Source organism: Ahaetulla prasina, chromosome 5 (assembly GCF_028640845.1).
Source record: "Ahaetulla prasina isolate Xishuangbanna chromosome 5, ASM2864084v1, whole genome shotgun sequence".
In the NCBI taxonomy this organism is placed as follows: Eukaryota; Metazoa; Chordata; class Lepidosauria; order Squamata; family Colubridae; genus Ahaetulla; species Ahaetulla prasina.
The window spans coordinates 14,864,615-14,876,663 of record NC_080543.1 but is presented as its reverse complement, the minus strand read 5'-3'; the positions used below and the strand labels follow the sequence as shown (position 1 = coordinate 14,876,663).

Below are 12,049 nucleotides of genomic sequence, written 5' to 3'. Positions count from 1 at the left end.
TAGGCACAGCCAACTGGATGACTTTGGGCCAGTCACTCTCTCTCAACCTCAGGAAGGAGGCAATGGCAAACTACTTCTGAAAAATCTTGCCCAAAAAACCTGACTTATGTGCTGGAGGGGTTTTGTTGACATCCCACTTAAAATTCCAATGCAACCGCCCAAGGATGGGCTGCTGGGGGTTCGCAGGGGTTCGGGAGAACCTCTAGCTAAGATTCTGTGAAGTTCAGAGAATTCCCAAATCCCACTCCTGGCTGGCCCCGCCCCTCCCAGGAGTTACCACCCAGCACAATTTGGATGCAGGTAAATGCAGGGCGCACGCGGAGGCTTGGGGAGGGGGAAAAATGGGCCTATCTCCAGAGCCTGGGGAGGCCATTTTCAGCCTCCTGGAGGCTGAAGAAAAGCCTCCAGAGCTTGGGGAGGACAACCCCCCCCATGGTGCAGGAGGCCGACTAGGCCACACCCACCATGACCACGCCCACCCAGCAACCAGGCAGAGAACCCCTTGCTACAATTTTTGAAGCTCACCCCTGCAACTATGGGCCTCTGTGGCTCAGACTGGTAAGAGTCTGTTATTAACACAGCTGCCTGCAATTACTGCAGGTTCTAGTCCCACCAGGCCCAAGGTTGACTCAGCCTTCCATCCTTTATAAGGTAGGTAAAATGAGGACCCAGATTGTTGGGGGCAATAAGTTGACTTTGTATATAAATATATAAATAGGATGAAGACTATTGCTAACATAGTGTAAGCCACCCTGAGTCTTCGGAGAAGGGCGGGATATAAATGCAAATAAAAAAAAAACCTGCCTAATTCTTTATCAAGATTTTGCCTCACAGTCCACAGTTGACAGCATATCCACCCACCCATTCTGCTTTGCCTGCAATTTTGCTGGCAAACTATTTAAAATGGGGATTCAAATATTGATAGCTCCAGCCGTCTGTGATGCTAATATGGGAAGTATGTTTTTCTTTTGCATTAAGCAGCCTTGAGGCAAATAGAGCATTTCTCTGCCCCAAGTGGAGATATTTTTTTCTTCTTTCAAGAAAACGTAGCCTCCAGCTGATCTTGGCGGATCTCCGAAATGTTAAACAAGGCTGGCCTGGACATGCCAGGAAATTCCAGGACTGCAGAGTAAACTGATCATTCTCCATCATCACCTTCTCCTTCATCATCATCATCATCATCTAGAAGAATGACTTTTATATTTATTTATTTGGCAATTTATACTGCCGCCTATTTACACATGGCGACTCAAGGTAGCTTACAAGAATATATATATGTATGTATGCATATATGTATGTATGTATGTACACACACACAAACCATTTTATACCAAATTTATATTTGCTGACAAAGAAATAAAGGGAAACTAACATAGATCTATTGAGCTCTCATCAGTTAGCCATACCTTTACTCGGATTTGAACTTGGGCTGCCTGCATATTAGACAGTTGTATTAATCTCTGAGCCACAAGCTCTCCTCCCTTTATCAGCTTGAGCCAGGGGAGAGATTAAGTGTTTTTCTGTTGAAGCACTTGAGCTTCTGTTGAAGCTCAAGCTGACAAAGGGAGGAGAACTTGTGGCTCAGAGGTTAATACAACTGCCTCATATGCAGGCAGCCCAAGTTCAAATCCGAGTAAGGGTATGGCTAGCTGATGAGAACTAAATAGCTCGAAAAGATCTATGCTAGTTTCCCTTTATTTCTTTATCAGTATGCATATATATATATGTATGTATGTACACACACACAAACCATTTTATACCAAATTTATATTTGCTGACAAAGAAATAAAGGAAACTAACATAGATCTATTGAGCTCTCATCAGTTAGCCATACCTTTACTCGGATTTGAACTTGGGCTGCCTGCATATTAGACAGTTGTATTAATCTCTGAGCCACAAGCTCTTCTCCTTTATCAGCTTGAGCCAGGGGAGAGATTAAGTGTTTTTCTGTTGAAGCACTTGAGCTTCTGTTGAAGCTCAAGCTGACAAAGGGAGGAGAACTTGTGGCTCAGAGGTTAATACAACTGCCTCATATGCAGGCAGCCCAAGTTCAAATCCGAGTAAGGGTATGGCTAGCTGATGAGAACTAAATAGCTCGAAAAAGATCTATGCTAGTTTCCCTTTATTTCTTTATCAGCATGCATATGTGTATATATACTCGTTTGTCAATAAGGGCAGGTTTCCAAATGTATGTGGTGGGGCAGGCGGTGCATGGGATTTCATATACTCCTTGAAATCCCATGCACCGCCTGCCCCACCACATACATTGGACAAACCAACAGAAGAATAAGTGCACGCATTGAAGAACACAAGAACTCATTCAAAAAAGAGGAACCAACTTCTTCCCTGGTCCAACACTTTAAAGTCACAGGACATGATATTGACTTTAAAAAGACCAGAACTATCGCCAAAACTGAACACTTTAACAACAGAATAATCAGAGAAGCCATTGAGATAGAAAAACGCCCACACAGCATGAACAAACGAGATGATACCTCCCGCCTACCAGCCATTTGGAAACCTGCCCTTATTGACAAACGAGTCCCTAACACGAGGAATGACACCAGACCCACACTCACGAGGTCCACACAGGATGTCACCACCGCACATCCACCCAGAAAGCAGACCCAAACCCACACTGATCATGAAGCACGACCAAGGACCAGAAGCCAGACCGCAGCTGCAACATTAGCCATTTCAAACCCCTCCAATCCATACATGCAGCAGACTGACACCCACTATGAAGATGTAGCACCACCACAAAGCCAAACAACAGCTATGCAGCTCACCAGCTCAAATCCCCCTGCAGCACAGACTAGACTGAGCACAATCAAGCCGCCACCAACACAGGACACACCCCAGCCAATCAGAGCACAGAAAACCCCATCCAATCAGAGCACAGCCAAGCTCCCACCCAATCAGTTCAAACCCCCACTAGCAGTTAAAAGGAAGAAACAGCTGCGATCACACATTGCTCCCAGAAGCACGAAGCTGAAGCCTGAAGATGACGAATGAGACTTCGTCGAAACGTTGCCAAGACATTTCCAATTTTACACGGGAGAAAACCCGAACAACCAAAGACCTATATACATATATATATATATATACATACATACATATATATATGTCCTCAGAAAACATATATATATATATACACAATATAAAAAACAATAAAATCAATAAAACATTGAATCAACAATAAATTAATAAAATAACTCATCATCCTGGCAACAACATAACACACAAGCCATTTCATGGGCTCCATCCCGCTCTGCGTTCCACAGGCCCGCTGGCAGAACCAGATCTTTAGCACCTTCTGGAAGAGTGTCAGAGTGGGGGCCATTCTAATCTCTGGGAAAATGACGTTCCTGTTGTGACCCAGGCCCAAACTTAGTCCGTGGAAAAACAAACTTTATTTGAACAGCTGGCAATTACTTCATTCCCAGCATCATTCAACTCAAAGTAAAACAAATGCCTCCCAACACAAATTCCTCAGTTATCTCACAAAGCTTAGTCCAATTAGGCAAACTGCCAAAGGCCCTTCCTGGCAAACGTCCAGAAGCCACAAAAACAAAGACGTACACGAAGCAGAGGACGAAGCAGAAGACGCAGCTACAATGTTGTTTTCCGGCAAAGCTGAAACACCAGTGCTGGTCTATTTTAAGCCTTATGGGAGGGGCCAATCATTTCTTGGCCCTACTCCCGAGTTGTCCTCTCTGCTTGAGCTGCCCTTGCCTTCTGGCAGCTCTTCTCATGCGTGCATTAGGAACAGGCTCCTCCTGTTCCTCTGCCTCACTACTATCAGTCTCTGGAGGCTCTGGAGTCCGCACCTCACTTCCCGATGGCTCTGGTCTCACCTCAGCCTCATCACTGTCCGACTCCGTTGCCAGCTCTGTAGGCTGCTGACAGACCACAACAGTTCCAGAGAGAGGGATCCACCACGGAGAAGGCCCTTCTTCTGGGTCCCACCAGGTGCATCTCCTTTAGAGATGGGACCCACAACATTCCTTGCCTCCCTGCTCTAAAGGGTCAGGTGGATGTGACTGGCAAGAGACAATCTCTCAGACAACCTGGTCCCAAGCCATGAAGGGCTTTAAAGGTGACAACCAGCACCTTGAATTGCACCTCTCATTTTAAAGAAAATACGTTGGATGTGCAAACGTGATCTTCTATGAGAATGAAGCTTTACAGGTAGTCCTCTACTTACAACCATTCGTTTAGTGACCGAAGTTACAACGGCACTGAAAAAAGTGACTAATGCCTGTTTTTCACACTTACAAACATAGCAGCGTCCCCATGATCACATGATCAAAATCTGGATGCTTGGCAACTGACATGTACTTATGACGGTTGCAGTGTCCCATAAATACACACAGTCCTCGCCTTACGACAATTCATTTAGTGACTGCTCAAAGTTACAACAGCACTGAAAAAAGTGACTGATGATCACTTTTCACACTTTACGACCATTACAGCATCCCCGTGGTCATGAGATCAAAATTCAGAAGCTTGGCAACTGACTCACATTTATGACCATTGCTGTGTCCCGGGGCGGTCACGTTTTACGACCTTCTGACAAGCAAAGTCAATGGGGGCGCCACATTCACTTAAAAAAACCATGTGACTAATTTAACAACTGCACTGAACAACTGTAAGTCGTAAAATGGGGCAAAACTCAATAATTGTTTTGTTTACCAACAGAAATTTTGGGCTCAATTGTGGTCTTTGTGTCGAGGACTACTTGTATTTTCCCGTGTTAAGATTTAGTTTTCTGAAAAAAGCGGTATCATTTTCTGACGATTTTAGTTTGGTTTTTCCACATCATGTTAGAATTGTGCGGTTGGAAGATTTGTTCTTCAAGGAGGCTCATTTGGCCTGATCAACAATGCAGATGAATGACTTTATGCAGCAATAAATTTCATTTTGGCACAATAGTATTGCATCTGTGTTAACTGTATGCCAATGTCTATTGCATTAGGACTGTCAAGATTAGAGATGGAAACATCCAAATGCCCACTACAGTGCAGTGATGGCTAATCTTTTTGTCGTCCAGGTCTTATTTGCTTTTGGGTCTCAAAATAAGCACTCCGGCTTATTTTCAGGGGGTGTCTTATGTTTTTCCATGTACAGGAGGGAGGACCTGTATACTGCACAAGTCAAAAAGAGGGCTATGAAAATATTTACAGATCTCTCACATCCTGGACATAAACTGTTTCAACTCCTACCCTCAAAACGACGCTACAGAGCACTGCACACCAGAACAACTACACACAAGAACAGTTTTTTCCCCAAACGCCATCACTCTGCTAAACAAATAATTCCCTTAACACTGTCAAACTATTTACTAAATCTGCACTACTATTAATCTTCTCATTGTTCGCACCACCCATCTCCTTCCACTTATGACTATATGACCGTAACTTTATTGCTTGTATCCTTATGATTTATATTGATATTGATTGTTTCTTGATTGCTTATTTGTACCCTATGACTATCATTAAATGTTGTACCTTATGATTCTTGATGAAGGTATCTTTTCTTTTATGTACACTGAGAGCATATGCACCAAGACAAATTCCTTGTGTGTCCAATCACACTAGGCCAATAAAAAATTCTATTCTATTCTATTCTATTCTATTCTATTCTATTCTATTCTATTCTTCTTCTGCTTGCTCGCGGCGGGACAGGAGGTCATGCGGTGCACCAGCGCCGCCTGCGCAATGTACAGGAATGGAGCTGCCCTATGCACTCCACACTGGCTTACTTCATCCACGCCCTGACACCGCCTCGCCTCGCCTCACGGCCGCGGCACCAACACATCACTCAGCCTCCTCTGTGAGCAAGCAGAAATGGGCTGGCAGCCACATGGGCTCCTGCTGCACATGGTTGTTGCTGCTGCCGCCGCGAGGGCAGGTGTTGGGGTGTGGATGGCCTGGCTACGGAGGCCCTGAGATACCGGTATGGGGCATGTGAGGCAGCCCCACCACCCCTCCCACCTCACCTTGTGGATGCGGCACCGCAAGCAATCAGACAGAATGGCAGGCGGCCAGCTGTGCAGGCTCTTATGTAGGGCTTATTTTTGGGGTAGGGCTTATCTTAGGCACATGCATAAAAACATGCTAGGGCTTATTTTCAGGGAAACAGGGTACTATGGGCTACTACTATGTTATCTATTATGGGGATTTTACAGTTTAGATTTGTCTTCCTAAATCTTTATTTCAGGCCCTTCTATTTACTTCACTTTCCCAGCTATCCAGGCCTCAAATGTCAGGGAGGGTAATGAGCTCTTTCAATCTAAAACGAGCAGCACTTTGGATTGGAGCGAAGGAATCACTGGCTTTTTAGATTTATTAAAGTCTTAGTAGGAGCTTAGCGGAGTGCTGGAAGGAAAGTCAGTTCAGGTTGAGTGGAGAGTTAACCAAGCCTGCATTCCATGCACTGAGCTCTCCAGGGTCCTGATTATCTTTGCTGGCCTGCCTCATCCATTCGCTGTATTTTTTTCTCAGCAGATTTCCTTGAGATCCATGGGTATACAAGCTAAGACAGTCACAAAGGAAGCGTGAAACATACAATAACTAGGGTTGCAGAAACTCAAATAACAGTGAAAATGGGTTATATCGATAGAACTCGCATTCCCAGAATATTTTAAGTAATTTATTTATATTTTGTGGTATTATAATAATAATAATAATAATATCAGAGTTGGAAGGGACCTTAGAGGTCTTCTAGTCCAACCCCCTGCCCAGGCAGGAAACTCTACACCATTTCAGACAAATGGCTATCCAACATTTTCTTAAAAATTTCCAGTGTTGGAACATTTACAACTTCTGCAGGCAAGTTGTTCCACTGATTAATTGTTCAAACTGTCAGGAAATTTCTCCTTAGTTCTAGTTGCTTGTCTTCTTGATTAGTTTCCACCCATTGCTTCTTGTTCTACCCTCAGGTGCTTTGGAGAATATTTTGACTCCCTCTTCTTTGTGGCAGCCCCTGAGATATTGGAAGACTGCTATCATGTCTCCCCTAGTCCTTCTTTTCATTAAACTAGACATACCGAATTCCTGCAACCTTCTTCATATGTTTTAGCCTCCTGTCCCCTAATCATCTTTGTTGCTCTTCTCTGCACTCTTTCTAGAGTCTCAACATCCTTTTTACATCATGGCGACAAGTGTGGTATATGTTTATACCACACTTGTGATATTATATTACACTTTCCAATAAATAATATTCTATTCCATTCCATTCCATTCCATTCCATTCCATTCCATTCCATTCCACCCTATCCTACCCTACTCTACCCTACCCTAGATCGGGTCAGCAACCTGCGGCTCTGGAGCTACATGTGGCTCTTTCATCCCTCTGCTGTGGCTTCCTGTTGCTGGTCAGCTCTACAATTGATAGGGCTTTCGGTTAGGACAGGTAGAAGAAAAAGGACGCCGCGCTAAGAGGAGACTCTATGGTGGGGGAACCGGACTTCTGGTCAGCTCCAGAATTGAATGGGGGCTTCCGGTTAGGACCTTTGTGGCTCTTTGAGTGTTTAAGGTTGCCAACCCCTGCCCTAGATCTATGTTCCACCTATTCTTCAGAAGCTCAAGCTTGTTTACATATTCCTATATTTTATCCTCACAAAAATTATGTGAGGTAGATTGAACTAAGATACATTGGCCTACAATCACCCAGTGAATTTTTGTGGTTGATTTGAACCTGAGGCATCTCAGTTCTGGTTCAACACACCTTCAACCCCTATATCATATGAACTGTCCTAATTCTTGAGAAAGCACCTCAGGAAAGTTGCCAGTTTATCTTTGTCTGTTCTCTCTCTCTCTCTGTGTGTGTGTGTGTATATTTCTTATTTAATTTGCATTTTTCCTGAAAAATAGGAACTCCAAGCTTCTACAATCAGGATATCAGAAAAGTAACAAATACTACAAAATGGGATTAGGATACTGGGAAAGGAGGGTGTTTAACAGAAAAGCAATGCCAAAGAATCTTCTTCTTCCTAGCATTATTCCCACGCTGTAGCAAGTTCCATTTGGGAAAATGCCAAAGAATAATCCTGTGAAATAAATTTTCACTTCTATAACATATATCTGTAAGTATTTCTCAATTATTAATACCAGCTGCACGAAGAAAGCAATGGAGAAGCAATGAAATTGGTTGACCTTACCCGTTCTCGGTCCAATCTCTTTTTAACTTTAATCAGTCCCAAGCCAGGATCAATTGAAAATTCATTGTTTTGGTCTCCGCTGATAATGGAGAAAGAAATCAGTCCATTGGGAGGACTGTCCACATCTTCGGCTATCAACTTTTGAAAAACGAGGAATTATAAAACAGAAGGGAGAATGATGACAATGAATTGATGAATTCCAGTGTATATGAAATCATCACAATTGTATATATGGTTAAATGCTATTGTATGATGTACTTAAAACATATCAGAAAGGCCCTTGTGGTCTATCAAGATTCCACAGTGGTAACTATCTAAAACAGGTAAAAAAAAAGTACCGTATATACTCGAGTATAAGCCGAGTTTTTCAGCACGTTTTTTGTGCTGAAAAACGTCCCCTCGGCTTATACTCGAGTATATACGGCTTATACTCGAGTTTTTTTTTTTCCTTTTTTTCACTTTATACCGGCGGGCGCGATCTTGGCGTGCTTTTGCTTTAGCTCGGGGAAGCCCTGCCAGTGCAGTGAGAGGGCGGGGCGGGGGAGCCGCCAGCCTTCTCGGTCGAGGGAGGGAGGGTTTCCGACGTGAGCTGCCTCATTTCCCTCCCTCGGCTTATACTCGAGTCCCCAGTTTACCCCAGTTTTTTGGGGTAAAATTGGGGACCTCGGCTTATACTCGGATCGGCTTATATTCGAGTATATACGGTATGTACTTTCCCCTTGCAATGTACCAAGAGAACTACTTTGACCAACCAGTGTCTCACCCAAATAAAGTTCCATGATTAACTAAAGGCCAGACCAGAAGCATCCAAATGCGGGGGGGGGGGAGTGATTGGGGGAGTTATTCTCAAGTTTGGGAAATTAATTCAACCACGGTCTTGCAATTTGAAGACTTCATACATCCATGCCACACTTTATAATGATTTATAATTGGCTTCATTATATTATGCATGCTATAGCAAACTAAACAAACTACATTATGGTTTAGCACAGTAATGAATTGAGTTGATGGTATCTGCATTTTAACAAAACGTTCAAAAAAAAATATTGTTCCTGTAAAGGTTTCCTGAATGCACATTTAATTTTAAGAACTTCTCTCTCCAAACCTATCCATCTACTCACCTCTCTACCTACCTACTTAACCTACCTATATCTGTCTCTCTGTTTGTTTGTTTGTTTGTCTGTCTGTCTCTGTCTATCATCTATCTATCTATCTATCTATCTATCTATCTATCTATCTATCTATCTATCTATCTATCTATCTACCTACCTACCTACCTATTATCTATCTATCTATCTATCTATCTATCTATCTATCTATCTATCTATCTATCTATCTATCTATCTATCTATGTAGGTCTTTGGTTGTTCGGGTTTTCTCCCGTGTAAAATTAGAAGTGTCTTGGCGACGTTTCGACGAAGTCTCATTCGTCATCTTCAGGCTTCAGCTTCTATCTATCTATCTATCTATCTATCTATCTATCTATCTATCTATCTATCTATCTATCTATCTATTATCTATCTATTCTATCTTTTATCTATCTATCTATCTATCTATCTATCTATCTATCTATCTATCTATCTATCTATCTATCTATGTATCTATGTATCTATCTATCTATCTATCTATCTATCTATCTATCATCTATTCATTCTCTCTCTCTCTCTCTCTTGTTCTCCCTCCCTCCCTCCCTTTATCTATTGTTAGCCAGCCAGATAGTTAGCCATCTTTCTAGCTCTGCATTAGACTGTAGTAGACCATAATAAAGCCCTAGATTTTGTGCATATTTCTGCTGACAGTGCTATTTGCATAATCCTTTCGTAGACTTACAGCATTTTCAAAGCTATCAATATATGTTATCACAAAGAAAGTGAGTCCTCTATTCACTTACAATTAGCCATTTACCCTGGTGATACGGGCAGAAAAATTCAGAACTCACCATTACTAACGAGTCACCAACTGATGCGTCTTCACTGATGACTGCACTATAGACATCTTGGCTAAATCTTGGTGGGTTATCATTAACGTCTGTCACATTTATATTCACTGTTGTCACAGCACTCAGAGCTGGGCTGCCCCCATCTTTAGCTTCAATGACCAGGAAGAAGTCCTTACACATTTCATAGTCCAAAGCTTCAATTACAGATATGGACCCTTGGAGACAGAAGACAAGAATAGGAGCATCATATGCATTCCTAAAGTCATAAATTTTTCTATGAAAGCAAATATAAGCAGCCTCAATGGCTGTAGAAAAACACAAAGCAAGCAATGACAATCAAGATTATATAGTAAAGCCACTTCTGATATACTTTTTATGTTGGAAAGAGCAAAGAAGGTCAGAATGAAAGAAAAGTTCTGTATCAATGCCAGAGTCACTGCATTCTTTTTATTAAAGCAGAGAAATATTTGAACTGGCAATTTAATTGTCACAGAAACATAATTCCTTAGGTGTTACTGAGATTTGATCCATATCTTTTCAATGTAAGACTAAACAAATAAGTATGAGATTCTATAGTGCTCTCTGAGATTGGTTGATTTCTTGCAGATGTTTCATTACCAAACTAGGTTAACACCATCAGTGTTAGTAGGATGTGAGGTTGGCTCTCACTTTATAGACTAGGGGTTTTATCCTACCAGTGTTTATTTATTTATTTATTTATTTTTATTTATTTTATTTGATTTTTATACCGCCCTTCTCCCGAAGGACTCAGGGCGGTGTACAGGCAAGATAAAACCAACAATATAAATATACACGTTAAAATACCTTTAAAAAAACTTATTTAAAATTAGCCTGAAGTTAAAAAATTACCGTCAATTAAAACCCCATTTAAATTGCTAAAATTCACTTTTAAAATCCAATTTAAGCCAGCCCTGCGCGAATAAAAAGATGTGTCTTCAGTTCGCGACGGAATGTCCGAAGGTCAGGTATTTGACGTAAACCCGGGGGAAGCTCGTTCCAGAGTGTGGGAGCCCCCACAGAGAAGGCCCTTCCCCTGGGGGCCGCCAGCCGACATTGTTTGGCGGACGGCACCCTGAGAAGTCCCTCTCTATGGGAGCGTACGGGTCGGTGGGAGGCATGTGGTAACAGCAGGCGGTCCCGTAAGTACCCAGGTCCTAAGCCATGGAGCGCTTTAAAGGTCGTAACCAACACCTTAAAGTGCACTCGAAAGGCCACAGGCAGCCAGTGCAGTCTGCGCAGGAGCGGTGTTACATGGGAGCTACGCGTAGCTCCCTCTATCACCCGCGCAGCTGCATTCTGGACTAACTGAAGCCTCCGAGTGCACCTCAAGGGGAGCCCCATGTAGAGAGCATTACAGTAATCCAAGCGAGAGGTAACGAGCGCATGAGTGACTGTGCATAAGGCATCCCGATCAAGGAAGGGGCGCAACTGCCGAACCAGGCGAACCTGGTGGAAGGCCCTCCTGGAGACGGCCGTCAAATGATCTTCAAACGACAGCCGATCATCCAGGAGGACGCCTAAGTTGCGCACCCTATCCTTTGGGGCCAATAACTCGCCTCCGACAGCCAGCTGCGGCTGCAGCTGACTGAATCGGGATGCCGGCATCCACAGCCACTCCGTCTTGGAGGGATTAAGCTTGAGCCTGTTTCTCCCCATCCAGACCCGTACGGCTTCCAAACACCGGGACAGCACTTCAACAACTTCATTGGGGTGGCCCGGGGTGGAAAAGTACAGCTGAGTATCATCAGCGTACTGCTGGTATCTCACCCCGAAACCACTGATGATCTCACCCAACGGCTTCATGTAGATGTTGAACAGCAGGGGCGAGAGAATCGACCCCTGTGGGACCCCACAAGTGAGGCCCCTCGCGGTCGACCTCTGCCCCCCCGTCAACACCGTCTGCGTCCGGTCGGAGAGATAGGAGG

At 43.4% G+C, this 12,049-nt stretch overlaps 1 protein-coding gene across 1 annotated transcript in view; it reads right to left on the bottom strand.

Annotated features, from left to right (window-relative positions):
• The window catches only part of FAT3 (FAT atypical cadherin 3), a 662,194-nt gene that overhangs the window by 97,703 nt on the left and 552,442 nt on the right, over positions 1–12,049 (bottom strand). Inside the window, exons 15-16 of the mRNA XM_058185941.1 lie at positions 10,104–10,318; positions 8,165–8,302 (exon numbers count right to left, since the gene is read on the bottom strand). Of these exons, the coding sequence (XP_058041924.1) occupies positions 8,165–8,302; positions 10,104–10,318 (353 nt within the window). The remainder of the gene's footprint in view (positions 1–8,164; positions 8,303–10,103; positions 10,319–12,049) is intronic.